The sequence below is a fragment of the Seriola aureovittata genome, chromosome 7 (assembly GCF_021018895.1).
Source record: "Seriola aureovittata isolate HTS-2021-v1 ecotype China chromosome 7, ASM2101889v1, whole genome shotgun sequence".
Taxonomy (NCBI): Eukaryota; Metazoa; Chordata; class Actinopteri; order Carangiformes; family Carangidae; genus Seriola; species Seriola aureovittata.
In genome coordinates this window covers 19,827,813-19,852,367 of record NC_079370.1, presented here as the reverse complement: position 1 = coordinate 19,852,367, position 24,555 = coordinate 19,827,813, and the positions used below count along the sequence as shown (strand labels likewise).

Here is a 24,555-nt window from a genome sequence, read left to right as displayed (position 1 = left end):
ATGTTATCTGTTAACTGATGTTAATTCATCACATGATTACTTCACTTTAAAAACCCCACTGTTAGCATGTTAGCAGGACCTGTTGTGTGAGAGGTTAAGACTTAAGACTGCTTAAGAAAATCTGGGCTAGGGAAGGGAACTATTAATGCTCTCAGGTTTATAATCGAGTACCCTTAATAATTACCCTCAGGGTTGCACTGGCCGTTGGGCATACCGGGACAAATCTTACATTCTCATGGGGGGTTTGTGTCTTTTCTTTCTCCCCACTTCACTATACATGGAGTTGTAGTCTTTGAAAAATCAAATAGAAAAAATACTCTGGACATAGTGTGATATATTTTCACGATTGTTTGCACTACCACCATTACCCTTGTCACTCAGATGTGATTCATAAGACAGAGTTTGTTATTATGTCTGTATTATTGACTGAAAGCAGACCACAAGTGCCTTTGTCTTATTATGTTTCACTCTCAAGTGCATTTCTCTTTCGTTGATGAGGCTATCGAAAAGCAATAACAGTAAGATCATATTAGCTTCTTCCATTGGAATTTAGGACATATATTACTGCTGAAATGCTTTGGGGAAACCCAGCCTAGTTCATTTGTAAAATTGGTCTTACGAAATAGGGTTATAGTGAATTATGCTGTGAGTAAACTGAGGCACACAAACACTGCATCATTCCAATTGTATTTAATAGCTATAAGAGCTAGTCGGTTACCAAAAATACTCCAAAATGTTATCAAATCCTATGTCGACTCACATATTCAGTTTGTTTTCTCTAACTTCACTCCTGGCCATTGTATTTTTTTATATATTATTATTTTAGCATATTTCTTGTTTGTGATTTACAAATATATGAATAGGGATGAATGGGGATGATGAATTTTTTTCCACCAAATTCCTGCACCATAGAGGCCAGTACCAGCAGTGATCAATGAGTGCTCTACTTCTCTAATATGTTTATGTAACATTTGTTTGATAAAATTCATACCCATTCCCGCCCATATGTATATAAAATTCATAGGTTTTTTACTTTCTAAAATAGTAGTATTTTAGGAGAGCAAGACAAGTTTTCTATAGAGACTTAGCAAAGGAGCCCTGTTACTGCACATGAATAATCATTCAGCCTGGGCTGTTGTGCGATTATTAATGTTGATGACTGTAAACTATAGCTCACAAACCATATAGTATAACCAAGGCCATTACTATACACTGCACATTAAAACTATATTATTTTAGTGCGATTTCACATGGTAAAAAGAGAACCTGGGCAGGGCCTTTAGCATACCTACATGTCTCCTAGTGGACTGGAATTTATTTCAGAGTGTTGAACCTTAGATCTTACAATAAGCCCTAATTAGGGCTGAACAATAAGCAAAGAAAATCATATTTGCGATCATTTTGGCAGATATTCTGCTTCTGATATGAGTCATGATTATAATTTGGAGGATTTTTGGCATGAAAAAATAAAATGATTGTGATTTTTGTGTGACACATTTTAACTTTATCAAAAAAAATGCAGCCGTAAGTATCAAATATGTATATGAATTATTTATTGTTTAATTTATTAATTAATTAATTATTGTTTGTGAAACAACACAACTAATTGAGAGAGCACAATTGAAAAATAAAAAAATACAGTTTCTGATAATGCTCTTTTAGAATAGCCTACCCACTTATGACCTGATGACTATTTACACAACTGTTGCTAATCAGGGCCTAAAATCAGCATATTTTTAGTGCATCAAGGGAACCCCACTTGGAAGATATCCAAACAGCAGTCCTGGAAATCACAGGGAAAAACAAGGGCATCTCTTTGCAGTTTGGATTGCTGAAGATTAAGATGAAGCCGGCACTACAACCAGTTCATTCTAGGAGCAAAACCAGTGTAAAAAAATATTTTTTATGACAACCAGAAGTGGTGGTCCAGCACATGTAGGAAAGGAGTTTATGTGTGCAGTTTCAACAAGGTTTTACCAACTGTTCTTTCTCCCCATGAAACTACTGCCCTGTACTCCTACTCACAGCCTAGAACATGTACTTTTGACCTTCTCTCAGTGGGTGACTTGCTTGAATTTAACAAAAAAGGGAAAGCATGAAGATGAAACCAGGTTTTCTTTAACACTAGAGGAACTGACAAATCTATCAAGATTATTCAGAAAAAACTGTCAAACATCACAGCAGTCATTGCATTAGTGCATTTTTCTTCAAAGTCTCAACTGTGTTGTTTTATAAAACAGCCTTTGCTAATGTGTGAAATGTCACTTTTTCTGTGAAGTGTCTTGTGTTAATCATGTAAAATATTTTTCCCATTTTGAGTAAGCATGCTCAAGCAGGCATTCATTTTTAAAGTTAAAAGTCAAAATAAAAGTCAAAGTAAATTTCTTACTTTCGAAAGCTTTCTCTATATTGTATGTGATCTGAGACCTACCTACCTTTGTTTTGATGATTGTTATCGCATCAAAGATCCTGTCAGCACGTTTTTGTATGAATGTAGCTTAGACTTTTTAATGATTGCAAAAACAGAATTCCATGTTTCATTAAAGCTGTATGATTTACATATATACCTCAGTAGCTCAACAGTCTTAAGAGCAGGTGTCTACTGTTAAAAAAAAAAAAAAAAAAAAAAACTCAACAGAATCTGACATACTGTGTGTCAGAGTGGCAAAACATACAGTCACTTGCAAAATAATGCTTTAATTATTACGTACCCATATTGAAAACATGTGGCCTGGTCATCACTGACATACTAGAAAAATAAAACTCAACAGTAGTTAAATTGGGTTTCCAAAGCAGAGATGTACATTCGTCTCAAAAAACATTCAATAAATAACTGTTTGTTCTTAATTTCTTAAGTGGTTACATTGGACACATACTCCTGTATGGATCCTGGTATACCAGTCAATGGCGTACGGCTTGGCCACGACCTGTCCATCGGCTCCACAGTCTCCTTCCAGTGTGACCCAGGATACAGGCTGAGCCATGACGAACCACTCGTTTGTGAGAAGAACCACTTCTGGAGCCACCCACTGCCCTCATGTGATGGTATGTATACGGAAGTGTTCAATTTGGTGTAGCGCATTCCAGCACTGGGATCAGTGACATATATGAAATCAATTCAGTAACTTTGCTATTTTGATAAGTGAATGATAATCATATTTTTAACAGATGTTATTTAATACTATTTTGTTTTTTATGCTCTTAAAATGACTTTGGAAGACACTGCATGACATGATATGGTTCTTTTGAACACCTTAGAGCTAAATGACCCTAAAATACAAAGACCAACCTTCTTGTCCTTGAAGCACTCCATGAATGTGACAAGTCATTGAAAGTCTATCTAATAATTGACCTTATTATGACTTGAAGTCCTGATTGAATTTTATACATCACTAAATTTTAGCTCATTAGGATGCCAGCATTATTTTGAGAGAATTCAAATAAAGATTCTGTTTACAGACACAGTAAGTATACAAAGCCAATCTAGCCACAAATACTCATGGAAAGCTGCCACTAGTAACTGCCAAGAGGTTTTTAAATTAATTTTGCAAAAGGTAACTCGGTTCTTAGTGCAGCTTCTCCCAATGCTGTATTTATTCTCAAACCTAATAAAGCAAAAACAAACGAATGAACAAACAAAAAACATGGCCTTGTTGGAAAGAGATAATGGCACAAGTGTAAGTGGCTATGGGTTGTCCACAGCAGGTCTGAATGGCCAGACAGACGCTTTTCCAAATGCTTTTTATTCAGCAAATAGACTTCAGTCCTTGTGTGAACGACTTACCTGGAGTGTTATGAATCTTTTAATGCGGAAGACAGAGTATGCTCAACTTCAAAGCATGAAGTTCAGCATGTTCCTGATAGTTTTGATCTCTCACATAATCTCCCTTTCTGGGTTGCCTTTGTACAGTTTTTGCCTTTTGTGCCAGTTAGAAGCACACTGAAGGACAATTGTGGCAATTATAGCTGCAGTGTACAAACCGTAAATGATGTCCTTTAATCACAGATCACTCAGTTGAAAGAATGTAATGAATAAAATACATGCAACCATGCATATGATACAGTGCTGTGTTATCCAGCTTCAGCCCAATGGTTGTCACGAAATTCATTTTATATCTTGGAGCCTTTTCTTGCCTAGGTATGTGCCAGACTTGTGCCAAATGCCTTGGCGCTCTGCCTATGGAGCCTCTGAAGTAGATTGTTTGCCAAATGTACTCATCCACTTTTAATGACTTTATGTAATTTCGGCTTATTAATAAAATATTTGATATAATTTTGTTGGTGGGTAAGGATTCAGGCCTTGATGTGTTGTGCTCACTGGAGGGCCCAAGGGTGGAAGGAGAGAAGAGAAGAGGAGGGTGGATGTGTGCAGCTGTGGAGCCTCAGGCATCACAGCGAGCCTCCAAAACATCATCTGACATTCATTACTTTGAAAATATATACATGAACAAGAGTTCTACTGCTAATATTTGTCAGCAATTTCTGTTTTGAGGAAAGCATCCGGGCATTTGGCTGCAATGCCACGCTTAGGGCGTTCAGGCCGAAGAACATGCATGCGCACACACACACACACACACACACACACACACACACAAACACAAAGAGTTAAAAAATGAAGCTTGTCAAATTTCATAAATGCTATATTTAAAAAGCAGTGCCCTTTATGTGAATTGACCTTTTAGCTGAAGCATAATGACAGCATGAGAGAACGGTTGCAGGTTTGAACAATATCCACTTAGACCAGTTAACCTTCAGGCGGATCTAGCATTAACCTCCTGATCCCCAGCAGCCAACAAGGGTAGAGATCTATCTCATTAACGCCCTATGATGAGATAAGGAGCTTTCTGGCAGTAAATTATATGTCAATAGTCAACATGCATGAGAGTCATATTACTGAGGTGACATTAGTGTTGTTCATTTAGACAACGGTCCTTATCACCTCATCTGTAACTACTCTGCACAGTGGGTTGCAACTGGATTATCTTTCCAAACTGAAAAGTAGTTGGACGCTGTGCGGAGATGATTGTTTCTATTTGGGAAAAAATGCTAAAACACTTTCAAGTCACAATCAAAATAAATCCAGATACTCTAATTTGATGAATATACTTGTTAGTTGTTGTGTATTGTAGTTATCTTTAATGGGTTATCATGTTTTTTGACGACATTCAGTTTAAGATACCATAGGAGAAGAAAATGTGGATGCATAACTGAATTAATGAATAATTTATTGTCCTGCTAGGCAGCTGGGCTGGTTTGGAGAGAGGGAGAGAAGAAAAAAACATTATGTTGGCAGAATTACAGGTATTCATAAAAATAGCAGGACAGGATGTGATATGACTCAAATGCATTATTCATTTAAATCGCTCCTCTGTCTTCAGGTGAAGGATTTATTGGTTCATTTACAATTTTCATTTTTTTCAGCAACAGTTATCATTCATTATCTTCCCTTTCTATTCAGCATCATGCGGTGGGGATATCAGAGGACCTGGAGGGATAATTTTATCACCTGGGTACCCAGAGCTGTATCCTAACTCTCTCAACTGTACATGGACTGTAGAAGTCAGCCATGGAAAAGGTAGGAAAACCCCACTAATTACCAATGATACATTCAAGTGTACATTCAGTGTGTACTAAAATAACTTTTTTTATTTATTTATTTATTTTTTATTCACATACTACACATCAGTAACAGAACATTTATCTTTATAGTCCTTACCAAGCTCTTAAAACACTAAGCAGTCCTAACAATGGCCAAATTATGAAACGATAAATTAAAACGACACACCCTCATCAGGTTCCAAGAACATTACAAGGATTTATTATTATGAAGTGAGAAGTGCATATATTTTACTTGAGCAAAGATAATTTAAATGCAGTGACTTTTTTCATCATGGGCAGCTGGCCAGACTGTATGTAGGGATAATATTACAGTCTGAGGTGTTCACTTATTGAAAAATTAACTGCTTTTTTTTTTTTTTTTTTAAAGTGTGCTCTACTATCAGAGAATGCAGTTGAATTTGTAGCTCCTCTTTATCAGCAGTTGTTCCACTTATTGTACTTATTTGAGCAAATGTTGTGCAGTAGGGAGCTTCATACATTCCCCATTTGGATAGTACTTTACACTGTCAGGCGAAATTGCAGTTTATACATTTTTCTCTTACCTCATTTAATGAACAGCTTTGACATTTCAGTGGTTCACCTAGTGAGAGAATTCTGGTATCTCAGATTTATTCACAAATTATTCTTCACTTTATTAGTTTTATTCTGTTATCACTGTCTGTCATGTGATCAGTAACCAGTTCTCCTAGACGTTCATATTCATTATCATTTGAAAAGTACACTGAGCTTATCTCAGTGCCCCAGCACTTAACTGTATTATCTCTGTATTTTACCGTAGTGTTTCTTGTTATCCTCTTCTAAGACCCATTGAAATGCCATATTGTACTCTTTGTACATTGTCAGTTGATCCAAATCTAGCATGTCTAGTTCCTTTAAAGAGTCACCTTTGATGGTTGAAGTCTCACCGTCAGTAATCCCTCCACTCTGAATAGTTTGACACCATAAAAATAACATTCAGCAGTTTTTAATTTCTGCCTCAAATGGTATCTTATTTATGTTTAAATCCTCCTCAGTTCTTTTTCTTGCTATATACAGTGGTGAGAAAAGTGTGTGAATAACACACAATTATAATATTTTCATGCCTTTTATAGAACAACATTTATATTGCTCGTAAAAAAATTAAGTGAAATCATTTTAGCTGGATGCCTGCCTGTGGGGAATGTAACCACATTTCCACCATTTCCATTTATAGACAGTTTGTCTTTTTGGACTGATTAACAGGGTTCCCACAGTCATGACATTCCTGGAAAAGTTAGGAAATTAGAAAAACTGTTTTCCAGGCCTAAGAATGATTTGGAATTAACTGAATGTTTTGGAAAAGTTTTGCATAAACACCGTTTTGGCCTATTGTTTAAAATATGTTGATCAGTCCCCTTCAGAAAGTTGCAATGTTGTGATTGCAATTATTAATGCAAATTCAACCAATCCCTGTGAATTCTGCTCGACCTTGCATTTTTGTCCAATCACAGCAACTTATCCACAATTTCGATAAAAGAATCATCGTAGTTTCCACCAAGTTGAATCAATCACCACTCTCCCGCAAAAACTTGATGTACGTCACCAAACTCACTTCCCTGTTTCTGGTTCTGAAGCATGTTGTGAAGCTGCAGACCTGTGTGACATGCACGTCTCACATTTACCAACAAACATTACTGTTAAAGACCGTGTAAAGCAATTCCCCGATGTTTTACATGAAACCAGGGTCAAATTGTTTTGTACCGTGTAGAACATTATGATGGAACCAAAGGTGTAGAGCTGCCGGAGCCACCGGAGCGACTAAAGAGTCTGTCATGTAGAGAACTAACAAAACAAATGAAATGGTCAAAGTTGTAACATTGACATTTAAGGTGTATTGATTGATTTCCAACCATTAATCATGCATCAAGCAACACTCAAGAAGACATTCCACCCTAAAAGATGCCAGTAGCTGTATCATCTTGTGAATAGCAAATGCAAAAATATTTAAGTGGTTTTCTTTTTTATAAGTAGCTCTAGCCCACACCTCCAATTTTCATTGACTGGACTCCAGGTTCACTATCTCCTGATGTCGATTAGCTTTTGTTCATGTCATTAGCCGCGGGGTTCACATACTTTTTCAAACCTACACTCTAAGAATGACTTTCAACAATAAAAGGAGGCATGAAACTCAGTTTCATCAACAACCGAAGAATGATGGACAAGAAGAAGAGAGACAACTCTGAATGATGAAAACTTCAAACTAATTGACTAATTATAGTCAAAATGTATTCAGAATGCCTAATGAATTTAGTGTGGGGCAATCAAACTTCATTTACAAACATAAATTGCAAATTGAGAAGGCTTCTACATAGACCTCGCCTATACATAATAAGCTTTTACACATTTTTAAAATTATTTTAATTTATAAATAAATTTTGAGTGTAGTCCACCTGTGGCAAATTTACTCAGTAGGATATGATTCAGAAAGGCAAGGTCTCATAATTCAGAGAGCAAGTTCTAGTGAAAACCAATGAAGTTCAGGTATCACTTCTCAGACCTTGACATCGAGAGGTACCTCTGATAAGAGCACAAAATAATAGTCAAACCACTGAAGTTCTACTCTGGTTTCCATCATTTTACAATGGAACATTTTTGAAACCTATGAGGTTCCCACTAAAGTTTCTCATTCAGCAATACTTGTACAAGTACCGGAATGCTGGGTTAGTGAACTAACCAAAAGCCATTGTACTACTTTCAATGTCCTACATAATTTATATATTCTTTATATGGGTTTCATTATACTCATGTGTTCAGATTTCCATCTACTCTCCCTGAAACACTTCTGTCATCAAGCTTCTCTGCTACGTGAAGAAAATTATAAAGCTCTTGCTTATGTAAAAACAGATGATACATTTTTAATCATGGCAGTGATTAACCTTGTGTATTTTTATCCCGTGGCTATGGACTAGAAGACAAATTCATCTTTTGGGATAGTTTCTATATAACTATTCCACTCAGTAATTGCCAACATCCCATACCTACTGTATTAAAATTTTGGGATGTCCCCTCATGGGAATGGCTCTTGATTAATTGATCATTTGCCTTTACTCTCTGTAATATAATTGCTGTTTTACAGAGCATAATCAATCATTTCGTTTTGCTATTTATTTTATGACCATTTGGGACCTTTTTTTTATCAAGTGAGCCAAACATAGTGAAGGACGTAATACAGTCATATTGAAAAAGATTCAACAGATGGCATTAAAGTGGCAGCGCTTATTGTACTGAAAAGCAGCCAACCAGCCATCATGGATGAAATGATGATGTTACTGGGTCTCACTGTTATTACAGTAGGAAAATAGAAGCAGGATATACAGACCTAGATCTGGTTTTCAAGCCTAAATAATAGTCTATTTGATAGAAAATTCAGAATCCTTTTGACCAACCTGGACACAATTAATAGACTTTATTTGCTCTTGTAGCAGATTTGATCATGTTCTCTCTTCTCACTGACTCATGCTCATGTACTAGTGGACAGGCTGTGGTTCTTCAGTTACATAGTTTTTTTAAAATGAAAATGGAAGATTAATGGAAAAAAAGGCCATCAGTGCAAATCAAATGTTCAATTTTCACTGTTTTACTTTTCACTTTAAGTTTTCTATTCAGTGTGCACTTTGAAAAAGCTTTTCATCTTTTTTGTGTCATTTTCTGTTCCTTTTTTCTTTTTTTTTTTTTAGATGTAATATTTTCCTTTTTTCATTTTAGAATGATAATTTTGGCAGGATTCGTTTCAGTATGCCTGTTCCTTGTCCTGCTGTGGATTAAAGCATCTATTATTTAATGAAAAGAAAATGCATTCTGTAGATTGATGTTTTGGCAAGCTAAAACTAAATGAATAGTGTATCTTTAATCATGATAATGACATTTGAAATTATAGCTAAAATTTAAATTGAATAGTCACATTAGTCTTGAGGGCATTGCCTTAAATTTGCAGTGCTCTACAGTATAATTATATTCTGAAATGGATTTTTTCTTAACCTTATGTGGGTCAGTATGGACATGAAAAAGTCAAATTCATGTATTGTTTATTCTACTGAAAGCTCTCCCTGTACCTTTATCCGTGATCCTTTGTATTTTCTTGAAAACCTCTAAACTGTTTTTTTTTTTTTTTTTTTTTTTTCTCCTCCAAGGTGTCCAATTCACTTTTCACTCCTTCCACCTGGAGGACCACCATGACTACCTTCTGATAACAGAAAACGGCAGCTTCGCCCAGCCACTGGCTCGACTCACTGGCCCTGAGAGGCCAGCGCCAGTTAACGCTGGCCTGTATGGGAACTTCAAGGCCCAGCTACGCTTCATTTCTGACTTCTCCATATCACTGCAGGGATTCAACATCTCCTTTTCAGGTACAAGGTTTCTGTGTGTAAGAGGAAGAGAAGGGGAAGTATTGGTAGCTATATAGCCAAGAGGGGCAGGGAAGGTTTTTAAAAGAGGAGGGGGGGAGAAAGCAAAAGTGACAACTCATTCAGTGATGAAATCAAAAGTAGTAAGCCTCTCTAAAGTGTGCATAAAGTAACGTGCCTAGGGCTGCTCCGATCAGAGGAGGATAATTAAGAGACAACAAGGTCACGCAGGTAGAGGGTGTCTGACTGATAGGAATGATTATCAAAGCATGCCATGTGGGTCAGACAAGGTGTCTGTGTGTGTGTGGGGGGGGGGGGGGTACAGAAATAATGGGGCCTCCATGTAGAGACCAAGAAATGGAGAAATAGAGAGTGGTGGAGATACAAGGTTTAGGGAGGGAGATGGAGAGAAAGGAGATGAGACAGATGGTGATGCTGAGTGAGCAGGGTTGATGGAGAGGGCGGGGAGAGAGCGAGAGAAAGAGAGTGTGAGGGAGAGGGAAAGAGAGAGACAGTAAAGTTGAAAAAGGGGAGAGAGAGCCTGCTTCATGGGCATTCTGGCTAAATGTTTGCCTGCTGTTCGCTGAAGTGAAGCACAACTTATGCAGCCATGAATATTCATGAAATTTAGTGTGTGTGTGTGTGTGTGTGTGTCTCCTTGCTCTGTAATTAGCATCTATAGATTTCCTGATTAGAATTCATTTTTTAACCTTTTATGACCTTTGATGAAAATTTGCCAGTGCTGTCAGGCCACATTCTACACTAGGGTGCTGCTGTAGCGTGTTGCTGTGCTGTAATCAATAGGCCTACATAGCTGTGCATACTGCCAGATACAGACCGTGAGAGGAATACTGCTGGGAGTACGACCTTATTCTTTTTACGTGGCCAGAGTTGCATCTACATTTGAAATGATAAGGCCACCAACAACCCATATATAATAATACTACACAGAGGGTGGCCTAGTTTTTAGAGAGCCCATCTTTCATCCAGACATCTTGGGTTGAAGCTTTTGGCATGTATCCCAACCTGATGAAGTGTCCTTGAGAAAGACAGTTCATTCCCAAAAGCTCTGATTATTATTTTGTTTTGGCTGAATGTGTTTTCAAAGTGTTTCAATGAAAGGAGCATGAGAACAGACTGATTATCAATACCGAGTGTACATTAATTAACAACTCATTGTAATAGAATATTTGTAATATATTTCTGTGTGCCTTTTTTTATTTTTTGCAACTGTTTGTGTTCTGGCTATTGTCTTTCCAGAGTACAATCTCGAACCCTGTCAGGACCCTGGAACACCTCGGTTCGGCTGGCACACAGGCTCCAGTTTTGGAATCGGTGACTCTTTGGCGTTCCACTGCAATACAGGCTATCGTCTACAGGGGGCGAGGGAGATTGTGTGCTTGGGAGGTGGCCGCCGCATGTGGAGTGCCCCTCTGCCAAGGTGTGTGGGTACGTGGTCAGCTGCTTTTATTCTGTTTTTCTTCCTTGTTTATGTACAGTATTTGTTTTGCAGATTTACCCTGTTAGCCAATCTAAGGTTTTAAATGAATTTAGCACAGACATAAACATTTTATTGGACATCCAAGAACTCAGTGGAATTAGATTTACTTTAGTAAAAGTAAAAGCTCAGGTCTGCGATTAATACTGTGCTGAACTGCTAGGTTAAAACTATCCTGGGAGATCTCTCTTCCACTGAAAGGTGCACCAAAGGCAGGTACAAGTGAGAGGAGTCATAGTCAAGGCATTGTGTCACCTGAATTATTCCCATAAGTCCTGTGATGGAGTGCTTAACATGTTTTTGCACAACCCTGCCTCTGGCATACCTGTGTTAGAAAAACAGTGCTATGATGACATGAATTTTACATGATAATACTGTTTGGATTGAAATAGGAAAAATATTTATCTAGGGTATATAGTGACTTTTAGTTGCTAGTGAGATTTAAAGTCAGTATGCTCTTGTTTTAAAGGACAAAAATACATAAAAATTAGTGTTTGTGTGCTAGGTATTCATAAACCATGCCGAGAAATGCAAAGCAAATATTGACGTCTGTTTACGCGCTTATGCGTTTATTCAGAGTAGCTAAACGCATACTAATGTTTTAACACTGTGTGTAATAATCTACTCAACATTTCACAAAGTGTCAGTGGCTGCTGATAATGGTTATTGTAATACTAAAGTAATAAAAGAAATGGTCACTTGGTTGAATCAGTAATAAGGATCAGCCAAATAACACATATGGATTGTACCTTTTTATTTTTAGTAACATGCAAATTAATTAGTTATATAATATCTCTTAACTCCAGGGTGTTTATTTTATTCCAGATCTAGCAGAGATTAGGAAGTGTTTTTGCAGAGCCTCTTGTTGGTTAACTGATCCTCTCTATGTGTGGATTTTCTTGCAGCGGAGTGTGGGTCGACAGTCTCCAACAATGAGGGAGTTCTTTTGTCACCAAACTATCCAATGAACTATGACAACAGCCACGAATGTGTGTACAGCATTCAGGTCCAAACAGGGAAAGGCATCAACATCACTGCCAGCACCTTTCAACTCGCACAAGGTGACATCCTCAAGGTAAAGACACAATACAGTTGCGCCTCTTTGTTGACAGAAGATAGACAATCAACAAATAAAGAGAGAGGGCATGTGTTAAGAGCTAAGTCAAATCAATTTGTCTCATATTTTAGTTTGGTTCAGTATTTGAGGCAGATCCCGGTGCTTTGTATTATCTACAACATAAGAAACTAGAAGAAAAATGTTGTGGAGAGCACCAGGCAGAGTGCAGAATTGTTTTGCCTTGAAAGGATTTGTTTCTTTGCTCGAGGGCATTTTAACAGATTTGGTAAGCACCACAGATGTGATGCAAATGACTATGTAGTCCCCCCTTCACAGCTGGAATGCACTCTTTTTGGGATGCAGATGTCTTGCCTAATGCTTCAATTAACAGCATTGTATCCTGCTATCTGTGCTTTTAGTAATGGAATTGTGTAGACAGCAATCTCCTGTACTCAGTCATCTAGTGAACATCTGAAATGTGGAAAGACATGCTTTTGGAGCTAAATTGACTCAAAGAAAAACAAAACAAAACAAAGAATGCCCCAGTAGTATTTAAAGGAAGAGCCCAAAGCCTCGTCTTTCATTTCGTTATTTCACAGATGTCAGTCAGAAAAGATTATATATATACTGCTCGAAATTCATAGACTACTTGTAGATTTAAAAGGAGCATCTTCAACAAATAATTTACATGAGGTGCATGGTTCAAAACCTATCTGTGCTAAAAAAGAATAACAAATAAAGATTAAAAATGCAATTGTGTTTTGCAAAAAAACAATGTAAGCATCTACTCTTTGCTTTGAGACTACACTGGTTTTAATCCCTCATTGGATTTTAGTATGTCAATATTGAGTAACATCATTATTATTCACTCAAAGCAATTGATGAAATATGTCCAATATCATAATGTAAAAAGAATGAGTATTCTTTCACACCTTCAAAATAGTCGGCCTGGATTAATTAGATCAGAAGATGCACAGTATCAAATCAATGGGAGGAATTAAGGTCACTCCAATCTAATTTTCAGGTCTCATTTAAGACATTGGTTTTGCAATAGAGGTGCCATATAAAACAGGATATACAGTATTAATTGCTTCTTTTTAATTGTCACTCTCTTTCTCCAGTATTAATATTTAATTCTCAATATTATCAGTGTACTTTATTGTAGGTAGTACATCCTCTATAAGCAGCAAAACTTTTCATCATGTCCCTCTCTGTCTCGGATCAGGTGTATGATGGTAAGGACGGTGCAGCCCCACTCCTTGGCACCTACACAGGCACGTTGATGCAAGGTCTGTCCCTCACCAGCACCTCCAACTATCTGTGGCTTGAATTCTACTCCGACCAGGAGGTGACGGCGGCGGGATTCCGGCTCATATACCACAGTAAGTCACATCTCATTTCCCTGAAGGAGGAAGGCCCTAAAGCCTTTCCAAATGAGTGAATTTAGCCTCACTTCAGGAGCCAGGCATTTCAAGTAGCAGAATTTAAAAGAAAATTTTAATTGACCCTCACCCTGCTTCACTGTGTCTCTCACTGTCAGGGTATCCATTAAACACAGCATGACGTTTCTGCTCCGTTCCTACAGGAAAATTAGCTTTTTCCTTTCTCCCTATCTCTCCCTCTTCCTTCCTCTATGTGAATCCCTTCTCTTTCTTTTCCTTTGCTCTCCACTTCTGCAATTAACGTCTATGTCTGCCTAACTGAGTTTGAGTTGCGTGTGTTAACAGTGTATATGTACATGCACTGTAGATGGTGTGTGCCTCTACATATGAATGAGTGTGTTTGTATTGATAGTTTGGGTCATTGCTATAAGTGGGCCAGTAATAGATGGGGTTTAGTTTCTCCCCCTAATTGGCTTGCTGGCTGTGTACTGTTGCTAACGGATTGTAATTTATTACTGTGACGAGAGGATGTTTTGGTGACACTGCATTTTCCACTCCAATTTAAAGTGTTTTTGTGTTTCACCTGCAATTGAGCTCTCTGAATTCTTGTTGTTTACCAGCGGGTTTTGTAAGGTAGAATTCAACATAGTTAGTGAGAAAGGCAACAGTACAAACTGTTTTGACTTGAATATTATGAAAACCAAAAAAAAGTTTTTAGCAACTTGCAGTGACTAGGCCTATACTAGCAATTTTCTTTCCGTGGTAATTACTCTAAACATGCCAGGAACAAACAGTTATAAAATAGTTCAAATAAAATACAATTTTTATGATAAAGTGCAGTTTGCCATTACTCATGAACTGTTGGAGGGTTTAGATCCTGGCAAAAATAATGATAAGATATACAGTAATCAGGAATGTGTACTCATTTACAACAACTAAATAAATTGGCAGCAGCATTTAAATGCAACTACAATTAGTTCAGAAGAAATGATATTTTAATTATAAGCTGCCTTTTGAGTTACAAAATTACCCATAATTAAGTATCACATAAACAGATTTGATTTCAGATTCTTCCAGGGATGTGCACAAGGTAAATAGCCGAATGTACACTAGCACCTTCTATCCATCTCAAAGTGCAGTCTTTACTCTGTCTTTTCAACCAGAATGAATAGCTTTTCAACTTGGAGAGGATTGACTGATGTATGAACAGCAAGAGGGCAAGGGGGAAGGTGGGGCATGGGCAGCTTAAATCTTGTCTGAACATGAAATCTGATCATGTTTTCATGACTCTTCTACCAAAAGTGCTAAGGTAATTTTCTAAATGTGAGGAGTAACTGCTGGAGATTTATACTGAGCATGACACTTGTTATACTACCCTAACATCTGGTATGGGCACGGACCTCACTGTGAGAAGAGATCATAAATCAGCAGTGCTGGGTTTATGTGCGGCCACTGTTGCTGCATAGCAGAACATTTACCTTTTAGTACCTGAAAGAGACGAACACGTCTAAAGGCCATGGTCAAGTTCAAACATGGTGAGCTAAAGACTTATCGCAACATTTTCTTGTTTGTGGCTTGTTTGTTTTGTTTCTTTTGTAATACCCCAAAGTGTTACGAGCGGATGGGCTGTTTCTCAATCGTGGTAAATGTCCACACTCAATTTAACATTTAATTGTGAACATCTAATTGTGCTCTCTGTCCAAATGAAATCTTTCACTGCCAAGTAATATAATGGCACTGTAAGCCCCGTCCTCATTTGTGCTCAACCGGAAATTAATTCTCAAAGCTCAATCAATACCTCTTTACAATACAGATAAATGGAAGTATGGTGTTGCTTTATAGAATGGCTCTCTCCACTTGACTTGGTTTTAAATTCTGGCTCATAATTCTGTGTTTGTATGTGCTCATGGTCTTCATATTATCTCATTCTTCAATTCATATTCTTCTCTAACCTCCTCCTCTCTTCTCTTTTCTCTTACTTGTCCAGGCTTTGAACTATCCCACTGTGATGATCCAGGTGTGCCGCAATTCGGCTTCAAAGTCAGTGACCAGGGTCACTTCGCTGGAAGTGCCATCACGTTCGGCTGTGATCAAGGTTACACCCTGCACGGCAGTGGCATACTTAAGTGCATGACTGGAGAAAGAAGAGCATGGGACAACCACCTCCCATCATGTATAGGTAATCCTTGCTGCCTGTGTCTATATGTCTGTCTTTGTCCCTGTTTCAATTTTTGGTTCTAGACGTTATGTTCATCTCACTTTCCTTCCGTGGTATCTTGTATTAGTATTCAGGCCAGGTACACTGTCAGTATTGCTCAGCTAGGTGTTAATCCCAAGGATTTATCCCTACATGATTTCTACTTAATTGAACTGTGTTGAAAGAAAATACGCTGCTTGTCATTTTGTAAGAGAATAGAAACAGCTCTGATGTTTTATTGTGAATCATTGATCTCTCTTTGTGTTCTTGATGAAAAACTGGGTGTATAGAGCCATTAAGAACACTATATTGAAGCAATCTGAATTGCTATTGAGCTTTCAATGTGTTGCTCTGTCTGTTTCACTCGTAGGCTATATAATTTAAATATGTTAATCAAAAAGCAATTGATCAGCCTTTTTCGAGAAGTAAAGGCATAATTATCAGTGCACTCATATCTGATTGAGTCCTGGACATAATGTACAGTCTTGGCTTTACTTTCATATTCAGAACATGCTGAGGCAGAGAGACAGAAATGATAAAGCTATTACCTGCACGCTGCTAGACTCTGGAAGGTGTTGTGAGGCAGTGTCTGTTTCTTGATGTCTAGCAGTGATGGATTAGGGTAAAAAATGATTTACAAATTCTGTACGTGTGCAGAATTGCACTTTAAATGCCACTGTGTCCTATAGCCTATCTCAATGAAACATGGACACATGCTTTTTGTTCCTTTTTCAGTAAAAGGGCTTCAGTCTTGCATTGTGGCATTTTTTATACATTCACAAAAAAATAAATAAATACATCAGTCCATTGATTACCTTTGTAACAGTGCAAGATCATCACTAAATGGTCAACACAAAAAGCTTTGTATCTATGAGCTGAATGTGAAATGGGATTTCCAGCCACTTCTCTAGGGCCACATCCTGGTTCCTGTCAAGGACTTTTACATTTGCTTGGCGTTATGATGCTGTTTATAGCCTACCACTGTGGCAGTCTAATGCAATTTTCCTATTAATTAAGTGCCGTTTGTTGTGTAATATAGATAGCAAGACGATAACCAGGGGAGAGACATCACAGATTGGATGATAAGATATTCCCTCAGTCAGTAACATTTGTAGCAGTGTCCTCCCTGCAGTCCAACGGCCAGCGTGCATATTCTCTGGACACAGTCTTTTTAAAGTTAATTAATGACATCATTAGGAGGCATACTTGGAACCCAAACAAGTACTGCATCTGTGAGTATATCTCTGGTCAGGCAGGAAGCCCTTGATGCAGCCCCATTACCTGTTAGCAGAAAAAGAAAATAGTTCATTTTCAGCAGAGCTTAAACTGTTGCTTCTTGGTCCTCATTCTAGACTCTGAGCTTCAGTAAGCAGTTTGCACTCTGACAGCATTTTTTCTGTATTTTGTTTCACCACATGCACATTTGCTTGTGTGTGCATGTGTCTGCATTTCCTGCTGTATGAGTTTACATTTTTGGAGGTCTTCATGTATTTTGTAACCGCTTGTGTGTGTGTGTGTGTGTGTGTGTGTGTGTGTATGCGTGTGTGTGTGCACACACATGCAGCGGAGTGTGGTGGCAGTTTCAAGGGTGAGTCTACAGGGCGTATCCTCTCTCCTGGGTATCCCTTCCCCTACGACAACAACCTGAGGTGCACCTGGACAATTGAGGTCAACTCTGGCAACATTGTCAGGTAACTCAAGCTGCTATTAACATGGTCATATGTTTATAGATGCATATTTATGCATTCAGTATGAATGAAAAATGCTTTGCTATTTTCTTTTTTATAACTCAAAGCCCTATATAACTTTTTAACCAAACCATTATAATTTAAAATATTTGAATTAAGATAGTTAATTAAGACAAATAGTTGGGCTTTAAAGAAAGTAATATATTAGGCCTAAGTTTAAATCAACAATTGGACACTCAGTAGATTTGTGTAGTGAAACTAAAGGAAATCTGATTGATGTTATCAAGAGACTGCAGTTTATATAGAAGGAATTTGCCAGAACTGAACTGATAGGAAATGGGAGTTGATTTACATACATCTTAAATTAACTAAGGTCCTCCTAACTTGACCTGATCTCAAAAGATGAAAACAACATAGAAATGTTTTCATGAGATGTTCTAAAGTTCAGTCAAGATTTTCAACATGAAAAATTCTCCTCTAAAGCTAGATGTCATCAAGAGAAACAGCCTGCAGCAGCTCCATTAACAATGATTGGGAGAGGGACTTTGTAGACACTGACAGCACCCTGGGGAATTTACCCGGGACATGGAAATGTTCTTTTTTTTTGGGTTGAGAGCTTCTAGTATTACTGTGAAATAAAACCCATTTGGGCTTGGAGGTCGAAGTAAACATGGTATGATTTCATAAAGTCAGCCACACATTCTTTGTCAGAGAAGCTGCTTCAGGCCATCTCTTGATGAGACTGCAGATGAGGCTCTGCTCTTGTATTTCTAACTTTGGCAGAAATTGATTGATGATATCAAACCTCAACTGAAATGCCCAAAAGCAAGGGGACACTGTTTCTAGATAGATCTCTCCTTTGAACTGAATTTAATGTTGACAGCACCCTTTACGCTTGCCTTCTTAGGAAGGGTTGTTTTTGTTGTAATTGTGCAGGTGAGCACAGCCATTATTAATTCAGTTAAACATGAGTGAATAAACAGCCACGTAGGCTGAATGCATCTCAGTCTCACTGATCATACTATATGTTAGCGAACTGACTTGACTTAAACTGAACAAACTGAACAAACTGAACCAACGTCAAAGTAACAATCTCCTGTGTTCACCTCTCCCAGTCTCCAGTTTCTTGCATTTGACACAGAGGCATCCCACGACATCCTGAAGGTGTGGGATGGGCCTCCTGAGAACGAGATGTCTCTGAAGGAGGTTAGCGGCTCACTGCTGCCTGAGGGAATCCATTCCACTCTCAACATTGTCACCATTCAGTTTGAGACTGACTTTTACATCACCAAGTCTGGTTTTGCCATTGACTTCTCCAGTGAGTATTTCCTTCCGAGACTTTGATGTGCTGTGGATGTACACTGTCTTTTGTTTGCTCTAAGTGAGAGTTCCTCTAAAGAGTGGAAAAACATAGGATTTATTACCCAGTTTATAGATTAATGTACGGTTATGTAAGGATTGTTTACTGCCTGTAGAAACAGGATCAAGTCATGATAAAATCAATTTTTCACAGTTTAACAGTATTTGAATTATTTTGACAGATTACCATATGTTAACCAGCAACGACTGCTGCTGGTATTGCTTTCACAGATTTTGTCACCATGATAGCATCACAATCCTGCAACATACAGTCCAGAAACTTCACAGCTGTGTACTGGAGATGAATTAAGTACTAACTACTCATGTAATGATGTACTTTAATTACTGAGTACTCATGTGTCAGAACATCAGTACGTAGACAGGCATTGTGGCTGGTGTGATCCCATCACAATGTGGTCTGTAGCTGCAGATTATCAGCAAGTGTTGTCACCACACTGCGTGTTAAGCATGTAAGGAGTATATTGCTGACTTCTAATCAGTATGTCCCCTCCCCTAATGTTATCAGGTTATCAGACCGAATGATAATGTTTGTTCATGTCATGTGGATCTCTCTCCATTTTATGTAATTTTTAATTATGTATTGATGAGCAGTGAAAGCCCCATGTATTTCACTTTTCCCTGTACAATGTCCTGTATAGGGAAAGTGTTTGCTGCTATAACACTAATGCTGTCATGTTCTACTGATGCTTCAAAACTAAGCACCTGAGCGTAGCAGTTCCATAACACCTCATATATGCCATGTATGATGAGTTTGTTAATGTTTTCATTCTCTTAAGTATACAGGCATGGCAGCTTAATGTTAAAATCAATTATATTGGATTCACTGCATGTGTTCACCCAGTTTGCCTGAGGCAAAAAAGCAACAACACAAAACTGCAATATACTTAACTTTGTTAAGTCTCTCAATAAAGTCTGTCACGATAGGAATATTTGAAGAATCCATCAGGTTTTACCAGATCAGTCTTGTAGCTATGGGCTGCTCCACAGCTGTGGTTAAGGAAAGCAGATTAGGAAAACACGGCAGGATTTTGACTGATATCAGTTAGTAATCTGCTCTGTGCTGTAACTCTGTTTGAGCTGCAGTTTCAGCTTGACAGCTGTCTACCATACGATATGAAACAGCGTGTGTATGTGTGCTGTTGTGCTTATTGATTCCCTGTACATTGCAGGTGCACATGGCTTTATGTGTGAGTCACATGTGTGTTTGCCTTTCAGGTTCACTTGCAACAGCCTGCAGGGATCCAGGTATTCCCATGAATGGCAGTCGCAATGGGGAAGGGCGGGAGCCCGGTGACTCGGTGACCTTCTCTTGTGATCCGGGATATGAATTGCAGGGCGAGAGCAGAATCACCTGCATCCAAGTGGAAAATAGATACTACTGGCAACCCAGCCCTCCAAGCTGCATCGGTGAGAGAGAGGGAGATAGTGTGAGTTAGACAGAGAGGCAGGGATGTGTGGAGGAGATAGAGTGAGGTTATATGGATTGAGGGAGAGAGGGAAGCAGGGGATCAGAGTGAAAGAGAGATGGTGAGAGGAAGAGGGAGCAGGGGAGTTTTTCTATTAACTGGCTGCACTATAATTCTCTCTCACTGATGTCTTAAAAATATGTGGAGGATAAACAAGACTCTTCAGATATGTTTGAGTTTTTGCCAACCCTTATGTGGACAAATCCACTTCTGTAGTCAGTCAAAGACTGAGTACTCTATAGTCTCCCAACACATTGCCGTATTAGAGCTTAACAGCTAATTACTTAACAATGCAATTAGAAATAATTACACTAAGTAGGTCCAAAGAAACCTAGATGCTCTTGAGTTGCTGCCAACTGGTCTGAGTTTTTTTTCTTTCCAGGGAAGAGCTAGACATTTGTAGGTCTTGCAATGCAATTACAAGAACACACAACTCGACATAATGTAATGTCATCAGAAGCAAGACAGTTCGAGTCAAAACCTGATGTAAATGTCAGCTGTCCTTATACTACTTAGCGTTATCACACTAAATAAGAACAATATGCTCCTCAGTGTGTCGCTCATACTTTTATTAGTGAAACTGACAGCTGTTACTTTATTTATCAAACTCACAAATGACAAGTGAAGCCTTTTATGAGGCTTTAAGAGTTGGGCACAAAGAATATCCTCTGACATGCTCAAGTACCAAAAATCTCATTAAAAAAAAAATCACATAAACATAATGTATACAGTAAAATCCTGGAGCAAACATTTCCATATTAATTCATTGATTATTATGATAATTAATACCTTGTTAATTTCATGTGTTTCATACAATATCTACTTCATCTTTGGGGTCCCATAGAGACCCAGGATCGGTGTACTGTAGAGATGAATTGTGGAATACATTATTAAGATTATATGAGATTTTTTTTTTTTAGAAGCAGAGATGCATGTTGTTGCTTGAATAATTTATAGTAAGAAAGTTTATATCGTATATCTTTATCAAATTTTATTCGTGCCTGAAATTGTATATGTGTTGAGCTGACCTGTTCAATGCTGAGTAAACAACACAGATTAATTGGGAAATGTGTGAGAAATATCCAAAGAATTGCCAGAAAAAAAATTAATGTCATCATAATGTGGGGAAATGATGGTATAGTCTTTCTAATGTCCTAGTTTTTGGTCTGATGTCACATGAATACCTGAATGTTGATGATAGAGGTTGACAAAGGTTATAGAATTTGACACAGTTATATTATTATTGTAACCTACAAGTGCTCATAGCTTACCCGTCTCAAACAGAATCCAGGTCAGCTAGAGACGTTTGCAACAGGAAAAGCACATTCAAAGAGTTTCTTTGTGATCGTTTGTATGTATCTTTCTCATTCACTTCTTCCTTTTTTCTCTTTCAAGCACCTTGTGGTGGGAATGTGACTGGATCTTCAGGATTCATCCTCTCGCCCAACTACCCACACCCCTACCCACACAGCAAAGACTGTGACTGGCTTATTGCTGTCCACTCTGACTATGTCATCTCTTTGGCTTTTATTAGGTAATATGAGAGGCTATTATGTCCACTTTGCGTTGTGTAGTTGCTTTTGTTAAAAACGTGAAGCAAAACAACACTAAAGGGAATTGAGGGTACACTAGATGCCTGTATGGCCAAGTGTAAATAAAAAAAGATAATTTTGTCACAGTAGCATTCTGTTTTTAAAACACAGGGGTTTAAGTTATTTAAAACAGTTACTAATAAAGAAAAGCCATGAATTTAAAGTGTCTGCAGAATGAACAGTGGATCTGATAAAAAGAAAAAAAGAATAAATACTGGAGGACAGCGAAAAAACAGTGTTGTCCCTCATGTACATGGTCCAGTGGCTTACAAGATGAAGCTCTCCCTAAACCTGTGGTATGTTTGTAACCTACCTGGAACAGAATGGAGCAGGTCTCAGTGGATGCACAGTAGCTCAGCCTGTGCTGTGGAATTGCTTTTTTTCTGCAGTGGAACCAGCTACAACATCACAGTATTGAACAAAGCTGGTGGTGTGTGTTAAGCAGAGAACCTGAGTTTGAGCCCAGGTGCGTTGGGAGATAGGGGAGAAGCAGCAGTGCTTCTAAACACCTAGAAGGCAGGTATTCCTGCCACTTTGCTGGAATGTGGTGAAACAAGATTTCTGGTTGAATACTGTATATTGCAGGCGGAAATGTGATGTGAGTGCAGCTCATTTCCTACGCTGAATGATACTCAGGCTGTAAGCTTTACATTATTAATTGCAATCTAAGCATGTTGCAGCAAAACTGGAGGAGCAAACTCTTAGATGGGCCTCAGGGCACTTTTCATGGGATGTCCTATATTGACTGTTAAGTATTATTTTTATAGTCGTTTCATGGAGGGCAAGAGAAGAAGCACAGGTACACTGGCTCTTTCCACGCTGCCACCCACTTTCCCTCCTCCTGAGGTGAAGTAGAGAAATTCACCATGTTTCTTTTTCAACTTTGTCCTTCAAAACAAACATCTAATAGAGTTAGCACAATGCTGCTTTCTCTCTTGGGAATGCCAAATGAAAGGATGGAGTTATGATTTTAAATTGGAGTTGCCTTGATCCAACTCAAATGCAATTATCTCCAAGCTATTTACATTTTTGTCATAAACCACGCTCATTATTTTGAAAACAAATGCTCCTCTCTCTCTCACTGCGGCATGTGATTTGATATACAGTGCTACAATATGAAACGATCTTTTCACACTGCATTGCCACTGCCGTCTGGGAAGATTTTGTGCCACCGCAGTGTCACAACAATTTAATCTCTTCTCACCTCTTGGGGGAGATATCTTTTTTTATCTCTTTGTCTGGAGATGCAAAACAAATCGCTTGGCATGACTCACTTCTAGCTCTGCGGTGCACACTCTCATTTTGAAACCCTAATGCATTCTAAATCTTTCATACAATCTGTACAATTTAGTGGTTAAGACTTTTCAAAAATAATAACTGTTTTATCTCTCATTTGTCTGTTTCTTTCACTTGTCACAGCTTCAGTATTGAGCCCAACTATGATTTCTTGTATATCTATGATGGGTCAGACAGCAGCGCTCATCTGATCGGCAGTTTCCAAGACAGTAAACTTCCGGAGAAGATTGAGAGCACATCTAACTTCATGTACTTGGCATTTCGTAGTGACGGCTCTGTGAGCTACACCGGTTTTCATTTGGAATATAAAGGTACTCTAAAAGCCTGTGCAAGCGGGATTCTGTATGCATTTTCGCAGAATATGTTAATGTATTACAGCAGGGGACTTTGTTTGATACATATATAATTGAATTAGAAAATAAAGTGTTTGAAGTATGCTACTGGTCACAATTACCTTTTCTAATGTTGATGCCAGCTGTGAGAATAGCCTCTGATTCACCCTTATCCATCTCCAATACGATTACCTTGTTACTTTTTAAAAAAGCACTTTTGTTATTTCAAACAGCCCCTTGCAGCCTGTAGAAGAATTTATTCTTATTTCTGTTTAATTAGAAACCTCTCTCATTTAAGACACTTGTCACTGTTCTAAAAGCTTTGTTCTTTTGATTGGCAGCAAAACTGCGGGAGGCGTGTTTTGACCCAGGGAATGTGATGAATGGCACTAGAATGGGTGCTGACTACAAACTGGGATCTATGGTGACATTTCATTGTGAGGCTGGCTATCTGCTGCAGGGCTACTCCACTTTGACGTGTGTCATGGGCAACAGCAAAAGACCAGAGTGGGACAGAGCCAAACCAAGCTGTCAAGGTGAGAGGCAACACGCTGACAATGACAAAAGCCCTTAGTAGGAGCAAACTGCACTCCAGCTGTTTGGTCAATATTTGATACTATGTGATACCAGAATTGTGCTGTGAAAAGTTGACGTGTGGTGCACACTTCTCTTGCAAAATGCAAGAAA

At 38.3% G+C, this 24,555-nt stretch overlaps 1 protein-coding gene across 2 annotated transcripts in view; it reads left to right on the top strand.

Annotated features, from left to right (window-relative positions):
* Positions 1-24,555, top strand: part of LOC130172442 (CUB and sushi domain-containing protein 3-like) — a 216,283-nt gene that overhangs the window by 77,390 nt on the left and 114,338 nt on the right. For both annotated transcript variants that reach the window (XM_056381188.1, XM_056381187.1), the window contains exons 18-30: positions 2,857-3,045; positions 5,459-5,575; positions 9,768-9,983; positions 11,241-11,429; positions 12,384-12,553; positions 13,761-13,917; positions 15,905-16,096; positions 17,679-17,805; positions 18,918-19,120; positions 20,398-20,589; positions 22,044-22,182; positions 23,660-23,847; positions 24,210-24,404. In XM_056381188.1, coding sequence (XP_056237163.1) covers positions 2,857-3,045; positions 5,459-5,575; positions 9,768-9,983; positions 11,241-11,429; positions 12,384-12,553; positions 13,761-13,917; positions 15,905-16,096; positions 17,679-17,805; positions 18,918-19,120; positions 20,398-20,589; positions 22,044-22,182; positions 23,660-23,847; positions 24,210-24,404 — 2,274 coding nt within the window. The remainder of the gene's footprint in view (positions 1-2,856; positions 3,046-5,458; positions 5,576-9,767; positions 9,984-11,240; positions 11,430-12,383; positions 12,554-13,760; positions 13,918-15,904; positions 16,097-17,678; positions 17,806-18,917; positions 19,121-20,397; positions 20,590-22,043; positions 22,183-23,659; positions 23,848-24,209; positions 24,405-24,555) is intronic.